At 59.2% G+C, this 16,559-nt stretch overlaps 1 protein-coding gene across 1 annotated transcript; it reads left to right on the forward strand.

Annotated features, from left to right (window-relative positions):
- Nucleotides 1-9,133: 9,133 nt before the first annotated feature.
- Nucleotides 9,134-15,987, forward strand: GRPEL1 (GrpE like 1, mitochondrial). Its single transcript, XM_054581909.1, is given in 5 exon segments — nt 9,134-9,252; nt 11,194-11,220; nt 11,222-11,351; nt 12,578-12,659; nt 14,406-15,987. Coding segments are annotated over 5 exon segments (687 nt in total). The 5' UTR covers nt 9,134-9,151; the 3' UTR covers nt 14,753-15,987.
- Nucleotides 15,988-16,559: the final 572 nt, after the last annotated feature.

Genomic DNA, 16,559 nt, shown 5'->3' on the forward strand with positions numbered 1-16,559 from the left:
GCAGGCAGCCTGCCCGGTCTGCGGATCAGACGGGCAGAAAAGGCGGGGCTGCGGGCCGGCAGGCAGGGGGCGGCGGCACCCACAGGGGACAGGCCCGCTGGGCCGGGGGCGGGGCCTCGTGTACAGGGCGGGGCGGGGGCGCGGGGGTGCGGGCCGCTCAGATCCGCAGCTGTGCTGAAGGCCACGGGACGACGTCCTGAACACGGGTGGTTGTCGCGTGTAAGTCCTGCCTCCGCAGAGCTGGTTTTCTAAAATTATTTATTTATATAATACTGAAAACTGTATTTTATGTAGTCAGGTTTGTTTACAACTCAAACTCAGGGAATTCAAACCAAACACCCGCGTCTGTGAGCATCTCACAGACGCCAGGAGAGGCTTCAGCCTCACGCTCCGCATCGCTCCCCGACGCACCGTCCAGGGCGGCTGCTGCCCCACTGCACGCGGACCCTGTCCCCACGAGCTCACTCGGGAAACGCCCTCCGGGGCAGCATCGCGTGCGGCTGTCAGAGTGCGGGTCCCGGACGCCGCTGCTCATTCTGTGCGCGGCTTTTCCGAGTCGGCTTAGGCAGCGTTCTCCCCGCGGCGCCGAAGAGGGTGCGCTCTGCGCTGAGCTTCTCCTCCGGCTCACTGGCCAGCCAGGCCCGGATCTCCTGGAAGGACTTCAGCTGAGGCACAGGAACAAAGAGCCTGCTAGCTTTCCGGCCTCTGCCCGCTTCCATCTCCTTGGCCGCAGTGATGGTCAGCAGGGCTTTGAGGTCCGAGTTCACCTCCAGCTCCAGCAGAGCCTGCGAGATGCCAGACTCGAGCTCGCCCGGCTTCTCGCCATCGGGCTTCGTGGCCTTGGCACTTGAAGTGGACACGGACGTCCCCTTGGTGGGCACCAGCCTGGGAAGAGCAGTAAAGCTGTTTATAAAAGCCCAAGGATCACGCCTCGTGCTTCCCAGCCTCCCGACCCACCCCGGTCTCCGAGCGCTTGCCCTGGGCGCCGCTGGGGGCGGGGCCACCGGAAACGACAGCTCCCGTTGCTGGCCACGGCCTGAAGGTCACCGTGTCGGCCCCTTTTCTTGCTTCATCCTCTCCTGCCCTCGCCACGCCCCCGTGAGGCGGGGCACTGATAGTGTCACCCATTTTACAGATGGAAAAGCAAGGCTCCCAAAGCGCGAATGTGTCGTTCCAAGCGACCTGACAGCTGCCAGAGCCCAGCGGGCCTCCCGCCGCCCCCCACTGCCGCCGCCCCCCTCTCCCGCCAGCCCACACGCCTCGGCCCTTCACCTCCCCCAAGTGGCGCGGGGCTCGCGATCCGTCCCCTGCTCGCCCCCAGCCACACACCACAGGGCCAGACTCGAAGCCTCGGCCCTGGCAGCTGCCATCCCCTGCTGGGGACAGGCCTCTGCCGGCTGCTTTGTGCCTGTGCTCACACCCTGAGCTGCCCTGACCGCCCCCACCCCCCCAGCTCCCACTCAGGGCCGAGCCCCATCCCCACGACAGCCCAGGGGCCGCCCCCGGGGCACAGCGTGCCGCCTTGGCCTGACGCTCGGGGCACCTGTCCTCCCCGCCCCATCCGACCTGGGCCCGTCTAGGGCGCACGGGTCTACGGTGAGCTGGGGTGTCCCCCAGAAAGGCACGTCCGCGGCCTAACCCCGGGGGCCTGCGGTGAGTGGGACCTTCCTCGGAAACGGGGTCTCCGCAGATGGGATGGAACGCGTCACAAAAAGACAAATGTTGCCCCATTCCACTCGTGCGAAGTCCCCAGAGTCACGGAAATGCAGAAGGCAGAAACTGCAACAGCGGGGGTCGGGGCCGGGGAGGGGACAGTTGGAGCTGTGTCTCGGGGGCAGTTTCGGTTTTGCAAGATGGAAAGAGTCCTGGAGGTGACGGTGGCGACGGTCACACAGCACTGCGAATTGCCAACACTTAATGCCACTGAACCGGACGCTTACACACGGTTAGAAAGGTAGGCGTTGGCCCCGGCTGGTGCGGCTCAGCGGACAGAGCGCCGGCCTGGGAACCAAAGGGTGGCCGGTTCCACTCCCAGTCAGGGCCCAGGCCTGGGCTGCGGGCCAGGTCCCCGTAGGGAGCGCCTGAGAGGCACCCACACACCGATGTTCCTCTCCCTCCCTCCCTTCCCCTCTCCAAAAATTAACAAATAAAATCTTTAAAAAAAAATGTTAGACTTTGCTGTACCTATTTAACCACAGTTTTTTAGAAAATCACCGTGGAATACCGCCACAGACCACCACCTTCATCTTTTCCCCTCATCCTCAGCCCCGCCTTGGCCTCACCCTGGGCAGTAGGTTGCCACCCCCGTCGGTGGGCCCCCCACCCCAGACATGGAACTTTAATAGGAGGATTGGGAGTCGCATATCAAGAGGGGGAACTTATAGCCACTTGCGGAGGGACAGGGAGCTTTCCTGGAGCCCCCACGCGAACCCACAATCATGGTCCCCACTCCCCGCACTGCCAGGCCGGCCACGGCCGCTCCCGGCTGCCAGCGGGGAAGCAGCTCTCCTGGCGGCTCAGACCCGGGAAGCCAGGCCAGGCCCGCAGGGGCGGAGGTGCGCCTGGACCCCTCTACCGGGGAGGCAGAGTGCTGGGGGGCGACAGGCTGTACAATTTGCATTTGCATGAGAAACACTTTACACGCCCTTCTCTTGATTTAGACCCAAGAGAAAATACCACCGAGGAGGATGGGGTTCCAGCTCAAGCAGCAGGTACGCCTGGCGTGATTAAATGGGCACTTTCAAAGGGGCAGCTGGGCTCTATCGCCCGTAACAAAAATGGTGACGACACACATTTAGCAGGCGTTTCATCTCTGACAGAGCGCAGGCTTCCGCTGGGGCCGGGGAGCTGCCCTGTGGCAGGCGGGGGCGGGGCAAGCCTCAAACCTGGGTGACAGCTGCTTTCCTGAGCCCTGGGGGCCAGGAGCTAGGCACCAGGCGGCCCCTCTGCTGTGGACTGAGTTGCCGCCCATCCCCCACTCATATGCGGGAGCCCTCGCTCCCAGTGGGATAGTGCTTGGAGGCAGGGCCTTTGGGAGGGATCAGGTTCCTGGAGGTCCTGAGAGTGGCCCAGGAAGGGGCCACACCCTTGTAAGGGATGAGGACCACCAGCGCGCCTTCTTCTGTCACGCGAGGCCACAGCAAGACGGCAGCCATCCACAAAGCCAGGAGGAGACCCTCCCCAGACACGGAACCGCCGCACCCTCCCCTGGGACGTCCAGCCTCCCTGCGGCCCACAGGGTTTGCTTATGGAGGCCGGGCTGAGAGGCCCACGCTTCTCCGAGGTCCGCGCAGCGGACCCCTGTGCAGCCTGGTGCAGAACTGTCCAGGGGCGAGGCCTCGGTCCCCGGCCGCCCTGACTGTGGGTGGCTGGGGCGGGACATCCCCTCTCCAGGGACGGGGGCTCTCCCTTCCAGATTGCCCATCCGGAAGTCAGAAGTCGTGTGGGTAAAGGAGAGGACGCGCCGACCCCCAGGTGCTCATGGTTCCCACTGTCCTCAAGTCCCGCTCCTGCAGCAGGCGGGGCCTCTGTGCACGTGCCCCCATCAGGTCCTTCCTACTCGCCTTTCTGAAGCGATGCTCCTTCAACATCACCTCCTCCAGGAAGCCTGCCCTGACCACCCACAGTTCAGGAGGGTGGCACTCCCCTCTTCCCCACATCCCCATACCCCCCTACGGGTCCGCCCTCCTCTTTGTCACTGTGGACACATCAGCTTCCCCCACGGGGCTTCTAGCTGTCCAGACTGAGCCTGAGAGTTAGTCCTCTCATGTCCCAGCGCCCAGCACCGGTCACCTGGACGTCACACAACTGCGGTCACTCATGGAGTCCAGCTCCTTCAGGGTCAACATTATACCCTAAGGCTCTCTGTGGCTGAGCGTAGCGTCCCCCGGCCGTGGGCCCGTGAGGTTCCGCTGTGTCCCTCTGTGCGCCCAGCTCTGTGCTCTTGGGCTGTGCCCTGCTGGGCCCTTGCAGGCGGGCCGCTGGGAGTGGCCAGCGCCGGTCCCTGCCTCGGGAGGCACCTCGGGTTGCCTGTGGAGTCACAAGGGACGCACGTCTGTCACTCTCCTACAGAAGAGCACCATCTCCCCAGCAGTGGCACCAACTGCAAATGCCAGGAGGGTGGAAGAGTGAGCTTGGGGAGGGCGTCGGACTTCTGTCTCGGGGCGGCAGCCCCCGCGTTGCCGGCAGGGCGGGGCGCGCCTGGGCGCCGGCGCCCGGCCTGACATTCGTCGGCTTTACCGGCACCGCCCCCCACCCTCCCTGAAAGGAGGGGTCCAGCTGTCCCACTCCCAGGCGAGAAGCTAAACAGGCGAGAGGTGACAGGTGACATGAGCTGTCCAAGGTTCCGGGCCAGATTTGAGATTGGAACCCAGGCCCACGGCCCTCCGAACCCGGCACAGGTGTGCCTGAGTGGGGGAGAGGCTGTCCCATGTCACGCCCTGGTTCCAGGAGCAGGACAAGGGGACACGTGGAGGGCAGCTCAGGACGGCCCGGCTCCCCATGGCAGGACACGGCTCTGCCTCCCACCCCGAAACGCGCACACGGGCAGCCCCTGGGCAGGCGGGGGCTCATGTTCCGAGCCCAACGGGCTGCCCCAAATGCGCTTTTGGGCCTCAGGGTTCACAGACGGACGGGGCCCCGCGGAGCCCGGCCACGGCGAGCATGTCAACGCCGCGGCGGCGATGCGCGGTGCTTCTGACCCGCTTGGCCAGCGGCGCGCGCCCTCTTCCGAGGACCCCGGCTCAGCAGGCACATCTCGGGGAACCTGTTCTTGGGCAGCACCTGGGCTTCGCTGCCTGCCTCCGCCGGCGCCGCTCTGCAGCGATTCCCGGCCACACTTGGAGAGGCGAAAGGTGCCCACAATCATTCGGAAGAGGATCCACTGGAGACAGACTTTCAGCTCGTCTTCACGCCCTGGGCTACGCCTGTCCTCTTCACTGTGGGCCTGCCCTTCCCTGTGACCGGCCCTCTCCTGCCCCACGGTAGCTTCCGGCCCAGGGAAGGCTGCCCGCGGCCAGCACTTCCGGGCCACAAAGCCCGTCTCCAGTGAGCGAGAGGCAGGGCCGCCGGGGGGAGGGGAGGAAACACTGCCAGGCCGGTGGCAGAGCTCGTGGCAGGGACAGCGGCCCAGCTCCCGGCCCTTCTCCTCCCTCAGCTGGGGCCCCTCATCACGGGACCAAGGACAACCCTGGGGTGCAGTCTGCGTGGGGGAGCTGGGGGGGGTGGGGCAGAAATTCTAAGGAAGCAGCGAGACTGATAATTATAACTACCCATGATGGGTTGAATTGTGTCCCCTCAAAATTTAGGGGTTAAGCCCCAGCTGGGAGGCTCAGTTGGTTGGCGCATCATCCCCCACACGGAAAGGTCGAGAGTTTGATCCCCAGTCGGGGCATGTGCAGGAGGCACCAATCGATGTTTCTCCTTCACATTGATGTTTCTCTCTCTCTCCCCACCCTCCTTCCTCTCCTTCTAAAATGAGTGAAAAACATGTCCTCAGTGAGGATTTAAAAAAAAAAAATTTGTGTTAAATTCCTAGCCCCCAGGACCTGAGACCATGGCATTGTTTGGAAGTGCTCACTGCAGGAACAATGAATAAGAGTTCATCCTGGAGCTGGGTGGGCCCTCACCCAGCACAACAGGTGTTCTTATAGAAAGGGGACATGTGGCCACAGGCGGGCACACAGGGAGAAGGCGCACGAATGTGCAGGCAGAGGTCTGGGGGCACTTTCACAAGCCGGGAACCCCAAGATGCCAGCATACCCCAAGGCCGTGGGAGAGGTCCTCCCCCACAGCCCCCTGAGGGAAGCGGCTGCGGCACCTTGATCTTGGACTTCTCCCTCCGGAAGAGAAGAGGGAGGTTCCCGCTGGGCGAGCCACCGGGCACTCAGGCACTGCCCTCTGTGTAAGTTAGTGTGGATGCTCCAGGCCAAGCCCAATCGCTGGCCACACGCTGTTAGTCGCGTGCCCTTGACCAGGTCTTTCAGTCTCGGAGCTTCGGTCTCGGAGTGAAGGTGGCCTTTGACAGCAAATACTTCAACCTTAGCTCCAAATGGCTTAAGTCAGGGAAAGGTACTATCTGACGTAACCAGCAGCTGGAGGCGTGGCCTCCCTCAGGGCCTCACGGATCCAGGCGCCGGCAGGCGGGGCTCTCATCTGGGGTCCCGTCCCTTGCTGGTCTGAGGTCCTCGTTTCCTCGCAGGGGGCGGCGGGGGCCCGGCTCTGCTCCTAGAGGCAGCCCACACGCCCCCTCACAGACGCCTCCAGCGGCACACGGGCGGTCGTGACCCGAGCCTGTCCCGTGCGATGGAGCCCTCTGACTTCACCAGCTGGAGGGCCTCTCTGCTTTGCAGGGGCTCGCCCAGGTCAAGCCCGCCGGCGAATCTCCGTGAAGGTCACTTGGCACAGGACCATCACTAAGTCTGCAAAGCCCTTTCACAGCAGCATCTTGATTAGTGTTTGACTGAACGGCCAGGGGGTGGGGATCTAAGGGCTCAGCTTTAGTGTTCTGTCTGCCACACCCATCATCCACGCTTGCTTTTTTCAATTTGCTTATTTCAGGGTTTGATAAAGGGTGAAGCTACATGCCCCTGTTGAGCGATACTAATAATAACAATAATGCAGCAGCTTGTAGCGGCAGATGGACACAGATTCTAGCTTCAGCCCTGACAGTCGCGTGGAAGCTGAGGTTAGTTGGGAGAAACACACAGAAGCTCTCCCTCTACCCGCCTGCATGATCTTAGCGGCATCTAACCGGGTGATTGACAGCCCGCGTGGTGGGCGTGTCCCGAGGGGACAGCAGCAGAGCCTGGCACCGCCACGCGGCTTTTATGAGCATCGCACCCTCGGCCAACGTACCACCGAGCCATCTGCACGACCAGCTTCTCGGGATGCCTTGCTTTTTAAAAGCCACACCGTCCTCGTAGGGGCCACCATGTGCCGTCTAGCTTGGTCTTCATGCACCCCGGCCGGTCCACCCAACCCCTTTGCCGGAAGTGAGTTCGGCGGTCTGGCCCACGTAAGGAATCGTGTATGGACCTATGTATAGGACGCTCCCATACCGGGAGCCTCATCCCCCGGGCAGACGGCTTGCACTGAGGGGATCCCGTTCTAGGCCTCAGGGCTGCCTGACGAGCTCAGGCCAAAGGATGCCTCCGGAGGCCCCGCCCCGTCTCCCTTTGGAACAGTTCCCAATGTGGCCACGAGGCGGCAGCACAGGCAAGCCCCTGCTCGGGGAAATCCCAGCTTTGGATGCGGATCCAGAGAATGGCCTGGGGACCCGCCAGGACTGACGCAGGCCTCGAGCTGGGCCCCGCCGCCCGCTGGTTGCTTGTCTTGGGACACAGCGGCTGTGACGCTCTGCCGATTGCCCTCGCTGCGCCACGCGCCACTTACAGCAGGACGCCCCTCTGACTTCCCCTGAGCCCCGGGAAGAGTTAGGGAAGCAGTACTTGCATCTCTTTTAATCCTCATAAATAATATGACCCCAGGTGTACAACTCAGCATTATTAAGGCTAAAAGCAAGTTAGCGACCTGCCCAACCACGGTCACAGTCAATGAACGTGACTTTCTTTAATTTTGTTACAGAAAAGTTCAAATATATACAAACTTCCAGTGTCCATCAGCCAGCTTGAACCATGGCCAACATTTGGCCGCTTGTGTTTGTCCTTTTCTCATTTTTGTTTTTTACAGAGTACTTATAAAGCACATTCCAGGCACGGCAGGAATTCACTGTAAATCCTTCCGTTTGCCTCTCTAAACGAATAGGACACTTCTCCTTAATCACCAAGTAATTATCTCTTCCTAAAAAACCTCACGACTCATTATTTGTTCGTATTCACGTTTCCCCTACCTGCTCACCACTGTCTTTTTCAGTTGGTTTGTTCTATCGTGATCCCAGTACCCACCGGGCTGTCTTCAAGCTCTTGTGTCCCCAAACGGTCCCAATTGCTTTTTCCTCCAGGCCCTTAATTCATTAACAAACAGGGCCTTTTCTCATAGAACATCCCAAATCCTGGACTGGGCTTCTGGCACACAGTAGGTGTTCGGTCAACATTAGGAAGAGGCTTCATTCAGCGCGAGAAAAGGAAAGCAACAGAGGTTCGGGCCTCGCAAATGTGACATGCAGGCAGCGCTACAACTTAGGGGAGACCGCAGGCTCAGCCCTCCGTCCTACGGGGCGGGGGGGACCGCGGCAGAGGACGGCAGGCCAGCCAGGCGCCAGGCCAGAGCGCCGCCCCCCACCCCCGCGGAGGGACGGTCGCCCAGGGGTACAAGAACCAGCGGCACCCTCTCTCCCAGCGCCTCGGCTTCTCCGTGGCACATGCACAGTGGCCCTGACCTTTGTCAGACGGATGAAAACGTCGGGTTTATGAGCTTTAGCTGTTTCTCCAAAGTTTTCCTGTTCTTATTTTGCTCCGTTTTGTGTTTTACTCCGAGAAAATTGAAGGTGACGGAAAGGTGTAAAGAAAACCAACACCGCCCATCATCCCACACCGGCACTGACTACGTTCCGTCACAGCTGCTTCCTGGGTTTTGTGGCTGTTTCTGTTTAAACGAAGGTCGCCGAAAGCGACGGAGGCTCTAACCGCGACCCGCCCCCTCCTCCACCGCGGAGCGACAGCCTGAGGGGGTGGCGCTCCCCGAACCGCTGCCTCTACCGCACCTGCCCGTGCCTGTGGAGGCGCTTTTGCCTTCAGCCTGACTATCTGCGTTCACCCAACACTGGGCGCCTCGTGCCCGGCAGCGTGCCAGGAGCCGGGGCTTGATGGGGAACAGGACAAATGCCCGTCCCGCCCCTAAGTCGCCTCCCAGCGCAAAGGGCGACCAGAAATGAGACCCACGACGTTAGATGGAAAACCCAAACGTGCGCACTTCCGGCGCTCCTGCCCGCCCCCCTATGCTTCCTCCCCATTGGTTCTTCCCTTGACCACGCCCTTTTCCCCTCCCAACGTTTCCTTCAACTCTCACCTTCTTTCCTCAAGAACCTGCGAGGAACCTCAAACCCCGCCCCCTCACCGTGACCCATGATTATTGGTGATCGTGGCCTGTCCAACAGAGGAAATGCGGTCTCGGATTGGATGAAAGGAAGTAGCAGGCATAGAGTCTGCGCGAGTTGCCTGGGCCCTGAGGGGCGGGCCGGAGGCTTCCGCGCATGCCTAAGACGTGCGCTGTGCCGGCGAGGGTGGCAGTCATGGCGGCTCGGTGCGTGAGGTTGGCACGGCGCAGCCTCCCCGCTTTGGCCTTGTCTCTTAGGTAAGGGGGTAAGGGGCGCCTGGCTACGCTCGGGTGAAGGACACGGTCCTCAGGGCCACCCTGCCCGGGTCTGGCCTGGGAGCGGGGCGTCGTGGGTCGCGGACGCCCGCGCGGGCCTGGAGTGGAAGAGGCGGTGCGCCCCGCGTGCCCGAGGCCCGCGCTGACCCCGCACGCGTGTCTTCGGGCCAGTGTACAGTCGCCACGTGCGCGCGCCCGGGCACAGGCAGCCTCAGCGCCGGAACCGCGGGCCTCGCCGCCGCAGAACCAGGCGCGGGCGCCCGGGCCGCGCAAGGTTGGATACCCATCGGCGCTGGTCCGGAAAATTTGGAATCAAGGCTCGGGTCGGCGGTTCCTGGGCATTTTCCACTCGGCCGGGAAAAAGTTCCTTCTCCCCGCCGCCGCCTTTTCCGGAGTCTGAGGTCAGAAGCGCAGAGGAGCGTGGCCCGCCGTGGGGAGAGGAGTTTATTTAGACCGGCGTAGTGACCACAGTGGGGGGTCACAGGAGCAAAGGGGTCTTTTCCCTCGCGGAGCTCACCGCCGCGCACGGGGAGCCCAGGCGGGCCGGCCGAGATCGCAGAGGATGAAAGGGGGCTGAGGCATGACTGCTACCCTAATAAGTTATATAAACAAAACACGGGAATCAAAGGGCAGGGACCCACCTGGAATACCTGGGGGAAAAGGTGGTGTGCTCCAGCAGTTTGTGGCTTTGCATCTGGAAATAATTGCCAGGGGAGAGAGGACCAGTCCGCATTAATGTCTGTGGGAAGGGGCTCAAGTGGGGGAGTCAGGAGAGCGGAACTGCAGCCCCGGCCCTTCGGGTTACTGAGCCCTAAGTCACGAAGGTACAAATACAGTGAGAAGGTTATCGCTCTCCAGCCCCAGGTGACAGACTAATGGGTCTCTCCTTCCTCTCTGCCGGAGCGCACATCCCCAGACGCGGGGTCTCCGGGTGGTTTTTGCCCAGACGGGGTCGTGTTTTGTGCTGCGTTTCTTGCACAGTGTTCTGATCGTGGAGGCAGCAGTTCATCCGACCGTGTCCTTACCGATGAGCGCGGCGTTTCCCGCTTGTCTTTAAACCGTCCTGCCGCAAGCACCCCTGTACTCCTGGGTGCCGGCGGCTTTCCTGTCCCTGAACACCGTCTGTCTTCAGACTGGACTGTGGCATAATTAAGAAAGCTGCACTGGTCCTGGTGAGGAAGTCTGGGTTTAAAGACTTGCTCTGTCATTCGCTCATGGCTTTGTGACCTTGGGCTTATTACTTAACCTTTTGTATGCAGGGATCAGGTTGGATGATATGTGAAGTCACTTCCAGGATTAGTTTTAGAAGCCTTTCCCTGCCCCGAACTCACCCCGAACCTTCCCACCTCCACGCCTTCTCCGGGCGCTCCCCCTCCCTGGAGCAGGCCTGTCACGCCCACTCCTCGCGCCTGCCTCACACCTGCCCGTGCTGCCCCGCTGCCTGTGCTTCTCCTAAACCTCCAGGCACAAAGCCTTTCGTGGCTTCTGTTCCCCAGAGCTGGAAATACTCACTTGTGCTGAGCCTCCCAAGGCACATCGTTCCTCCTCTGTCACTTTCAACCCCCGAATTACAGTTCTTTGCATCATGTGCTGTGTGGCGGGGCGTCTGCCCTGCTCATCGTTGTGATCAGCCTCCGCCCTGGGCCTCCCCTCTGATAATATCTGCTCCGTCAGTACATGGTGGGGGGCGTGGAGGACCCTAACTCAGGATGGAAAGAAGAGGAGGCCAGCAGCGTAGCCTTGGGACCCTGACATACTAGTTTAGGCCTGTATGGGAGGTTTTATAAGTAGCTTCTGTGCATCATTCATGACTTGCCTTTATTAGGTCCAAGGGAAAGGCTTTCTCACAAGTCAATAGCAAATAGTCCTAATTACCTCAGATTTCAAAAATCACACCTGTGACTTGTATGGACTTTGAATCAGGCCTGGTACTCGGCTGTTGTGCACAGCTACAAAAGAACAATGGCCAGAACTTGGAAGAGGATGTGGGGCAAAGTGAGCAGAAGACAGACCCTCCCTCTACAGAGAAGACCCTCCTGGAGGAGAAGGTCAAGCTGGAAGAGCAGCTGAAGGAGGCTGTGGTAAGGCCGACGGGCTCTTGCGGGGGAGCTGGTTGAGGTGCTTGACCGCCAGGCGAGTGCAGTCGTTTGCCCAAGAACTACGGCTGGGTCCCGTAGCAAGTTACTGCTAAAGAAGGAACTAGAGCCCAGGTCCTTTGTGGCTCTGGTTCTGTTGTGGGACTCATCTTTACGTACTACGTAGGTTATATTGAGCCAAGACTTAAAATGGGCTTGACAATCGAGAAATATTTGGCATGGCTGATTCAGCGGGGCTGAGGGGAGGGCGTGGCTGGGGAGGACAGGGGTACAGGGGGCAGAAGTCAGGTCTATGAGGATTTAGGAGTGACGATGTCAAACGCTTGTTATGGGCTGACATCATTCTGACGTCCTTATGTATGTTAACACTCAGAGCCATCCTGTGAGTTAACTTGATATCCCTGTTCATAGACAAGGAAACTGAGGCACAGAAAGGCTAAGTAGGCTTCCCCAGGTGACCTAGCTCCTTCACGGCAGGGCCAGGGCCTGAGCCCTGGAGACTTTGCCCTTAACCACAGAGCAGGAACTGCCTGAGTGAAGACTGGAAACCGATGGGGTGCAGTGTGCTCCCCCCAAGAGGAACCTAGTGCACATTCCGCACTGAGATGCTCGGGGGGTGAGTGGGGCTGCGTTAAAGGGAGAAAGGGGGGCGCTCCCGTAAGTCAGGGGGTTATTACACAGCAAGTGCTGGAACTGAGTCACGTCTGGGCAGCGGTAAAGATACTAAAGTTTCTTTGATGGGTTTTTATCCCTGGGATGAGAGAGAGGCTTCAACTGTCCCTCCCCAGGCCTGTGCTTCTCCTAAACCTCCAGGCAGGGGAGCCGCAGGGTTCGACCCTAACCGAACGCTAGGCGTCCCTGAGGCTGGGGACCTGCCTAAGGAAGTGCATGGTCCTTCCTTGAGGAGCGATGAGGCCATAAGAACCCCGAGAAAGGATGTTTTTCTTGTTCTGTGCACAGCTGTCCACTGAGTAAGAATGGCCACGGAGGCTCCATAAACATGTCACCTTCACATCTTCCTCCGCGCTCGCTGGAAGCGGTGATTCGGGTGTAACATTTCTAAGTTAAGCCGCACTGTCTAGTCCCAAACCTCACACGTAACAACAGGTGCTGTCTCTGTCTTGACTTGGAGTTTGTTATGTCACAGTTGCTCTCCTATGAACGTGTTCTGTGCTTTATTCCTATGTGTTCCCTCTTTTTCTTTTTTTTAGGAAAAGTATAAGCGAGCTTTGGCAGATACTGAGAACTTGCGGCAGAGGACCCAAAAATTGGTGGAAGAGGCAAAATTATATGGTAACTAATTTCAACAGCATGGGATTCTGGTCTGGAAGGACGTGGGCTCGGAAAGCCGGGTGGGGCGCGTACCGAGCATCAAACAGCGAGATGACCCAGGGTGAGGAGGTGGGGAGCCTGTGGCTTGTACAGCCCCCCCCACCCCGCCCTGTCTTCATTTTTATCCCCACGGGAGGGCATGCTTACTGGTTTTAGAAGGGGGGGAGGGGCAGAGAAACATTGATTGGTTGCTTCCTGTACATGCCCCAGCTGAGGTCCGAACCCAGAATCGAGGCTTGTGCCTGACTGGAATCGAACCAATGGCCTTTCAGTTTTCAAGACGATGTTCCAACTAGTCAGGCCACACCAACCGATGCCACAGCCTAGGCATGAGCAGTGACTGGGACTCAAACCTGCCACCCTTAGGTTTGCAGGACAACCCGCCTACCAGCTGAACCACATCAGCCAGGGCCCCCTCCCCGTTTTTAGGGTGGGGCAGCAGTACAGGCCGTGAGGCGCAGAGGCTGGAGCTGCGCCTGGCGTGCAGAGCTGTAAGCGTGCCGCCTCCAGCAGGGAGGGCGCTTCCCACTCGTCCCCACGGAGACCTCACTGAGCCTGCGGGGCGTCCAACAGGTCAGCCCGGCCGGTGTCTGTTTCCTTAGCATCACCAGCAGTAACACTGATACCGCTTAAGTTCTCCTAAAGCGCTGTCTGCATTGTCACCTTTGACTGTCGGTTACTGTCCTCCCCGTTCTGCAGTTGAGACTGTTGAGGCGTAGATGACGTGCACGCGTCACAAGCGAGTAAGCAGGGGCCCGGCCCCTGCTCCACCGCGTGTGCTCGGCCGCCCTGGGAGCCCACCGGCAGGCCTTCCCCGCGCGTGCCCGAGGCAGGCACCCCGTGCGGCCGGCGCGGTGGGAGGCGGGTGCCAGTTGAGTGCTCTCACATCCCTGACTTCCATTTGGTATCTGCGGCATGTTTCTGAAACCTCACAAATTATGTAATATGCTGCCTTGAATCTTGAGTGGCTCTCCTCATGCCCTGCCTTCTGTGAGGATAAGGCGCAGCTTGGCGTGTGCCTGGGTGGCTCTCACCTGCAGGGCCTGCCCGTGGCTGACCCTCGCGGAGAGCCTGCAGCGTGCGGGCTCTCTGAACACGTGTGACTCGACGTCTCGTAACGGCCCTGTGGTAGGTACTGTTACCACCCCTGCTTTGTACCTGAAGGACCGAGACACAGGTTGACCGAGAACATCTCGTAGCTAAGTGACAGCCAGGGATGCGGCCCCAGGCTCCGAGCTGCCTGGCGCCTGCACATGGCTGTGACGTGGGCAGGGAGCCGCTCCGCCGGATGGAGCGCGCGGCCTCCCGGGGCTGGCGGTGGGGTGGTTCTGCAGATTCTCAGCTGCTGGCCCGGCTGGGGCGGCTCTGTGGGTTGAGCGCCAGCCTGCAAGCCAGGGTCGCCGGTTTGATTCCAGTCAGGGCCCGGGCCTGGGTTGTGGGCCGGGCCCCCAGTTGGGGGCAAGAGGCAGCCAGTTGATCTCTCTCCCACACACCGCTGTTTCCCTCTTTTTGTCCCTCCCTTCCCATCTCTAAAAAGTAGTAAAATCTTTAAAAAATTTTTCTCAGCTGTTGGTCTCGTACCTAATTACCTCTCACCTGGACTCAAAAGGCGTTTCTTTTTCAGTCAAGCCGTTGAAATGCCAGTTTTGTGTTGCCCTCCCAGTCGACAGGGACGGGATGCAAATGTTCTCCTTTAACTTTGTTTAGGCATTCAGGCCTTCTGCAAGGACTTGTTAGAGGTGGCGGACGTTTTGGAGAAGGCGACGCAGTCCGTTCCCAAAGAAGAGATTTCAGAGGACAACCCTCACCTGAAGAACCTCTACGAGGGGCTCGTGATGACCGAAGTCCAGATCCAGAAGGTGTTCACGAAGCACGGCCTCCTCAGACTGGACCCTGTGGGGGCCAAGTTTGATCCTTACGAGCACGAGGCCTTGTTCCACGCGCCAGTGGAGGGGAAGGAGCCGGGCACGGTGGCGCTGGTGAACAAAGTGGGCTACAAGCTGCACGGGCGCACCCTGCGGCCTGCCCTGGTGGGGGTGGTGAAGGGGGCTTAGCTGCCTGCCGGGCTCGGGCGGGTGACTCTTAAAAGGCTGGTTCGCCTCGTCTCCTCTCGGCCCTTCCCCACACCTCATGGGAAAGCTTTAGTAACCAGCGGCTCAGCGGGAAATCAGGCCGATTGCACAGCTGCGTGACTGGACTTTAATTCGGGAGCCTGTTTGTTGATTTTCAATACATTTAATAGTTCACGTGCTTACAGGACAGGCCGATGGACACCACGGGACCCTACAATATCGTGAATAACGCTATTTCTGCTCTGGTGACTTTAAAGTATTTTAAACGAATAAAAGGTCTTGGGGAATCATGCTGTGTGGCTACTGGGCTGCGCCCGGCCACCCTGTGCTTCTGGCTTGCAGTGCTCGGGCTCAGGAACGCCCTGCCCACTACCCTGCACCCAGTGGCGGGCAAGCAGGGGCTCAAATGTTGTTCCGGCTCAGAAAGCGTCCTCGGTGAAGAACGTAGGGAAGTCATAATTACTGCCTAGTGGCTAGGGAAGGCGGGCTTCCGGATTTTCTGTGGGGGTGCAGTGAGCATGCGCACCTGAACAGTTCTCACTACCTTATTTTGCCAGTAACTGAATTGGACAGGATTTTTTTTTTACCATTTTGTTCATTTAGTTTTAGAAATGTTTAAATCTTAACATTCAGCTAGACACTGATGATCTGAAGGGGTTTCCCCCTAGTAAGATGGACTTCTCAAAATTCGAGGAGTGCGTGCTTGCTAAATTCTAAATGTAATGTTTAGTTTTTAAGTTTTATTTAAGAGGATTAAAGCCCTAATGTGTTTTGATTTTCCTACCTTCTGGTAACTACATGGTGAACCTTGGCGTGTGGGTCCTCACTAAGAACAGCGTGGCTCAGCTCTCCCAGCCTCTGCTCACCTCGGGCTGTGCGCTTCGCACACGCATGCAGGCGCGCCGGCTTCCGTCCAGGACACATGCAGGCTGGCATGACCGGCCTGCTCCGCGTGGACATGTCCGCCCAAGGGCTGTGAAGGGGACGCACACACTCAGGCCCCTCCGGGTCCGTTACAGACAGACAAAAAGAACCCCCACCTCTGCACCTAAGGGGGGCTTCCAGGGTCGAAGATCAGTCCTGGTCAACCCGTTACTGCATGAAAGACACGGGGTGGTCGTTTTGCTTTAGACTTTGAAAAATATCAGTGATATTTCCATGATTAAAATTTCAGTTCATACAATTCCAAGACATTTTTCTCCTTTAAATTATTTGGTCAAAGACATCCCAGAATGAAGGCCAGCCCAGCCTCACACATTGAGGAAAGCAGACAGAGTTAAGGCTCATTTTCAAGTAATTCCCATGGACGTGTGTGGTCGTCCCTTTTCAACGAGAGCTACACCTGCTGCAAGGCCCTAGCCAGGAAAACACCAAACAGTACACAGCTCATCCTCCATGTGTCCGTAGGTTCTGCAACTTCAAGGGAAACCACATGTAATGAAACCAGTTTTACCAGAGGCCAGTCAATAAAAACGAGTTGGGTTCCTAGAGCCATTCAACCATAACAAAACCACCTTACTCAAGGCCCTGCCATACGTGTATACACACTGGAGACCAGCTGTTCACTCCCCACATTTCCGGGTTTGGCCAAAGTGCAGCCTGGGCGCGCGTACAGGGCAGGCGACTGAGCCAGCACGGGTCTGACAAGGGGTGCCTCTCGCGGGAGGTGGACTGCTGGCCCAAAGGTCGTCTGCTGAACAGAAAGGTCCCATCCTGTCCCCCACCACGCATTTGAAAGCTGGCTCTGAAAAGCTGAGGCTCCTGGAGCAGGTACCAAGAAACGGTGACA

The sequence above is a fragment of the Pteronotus mesoamericanus genome, unplaced genomic scaffold, assembly GCF_021234165.1.
Source record: "Pteronotus mesoamericanus isolate MK-2021 breed Mesoamerican mustached bat unplaced genomic scaffold, CSHL_Meso_final contig_68, whole genome shotgun sequence".
Classification (NCBI taxonomy): Eukaryota; Metazoa; Chordata; class Mammalia; order Chiroptera; family Mormoopidae; genus Pteronotus; species Pteronotus mesoamericanus.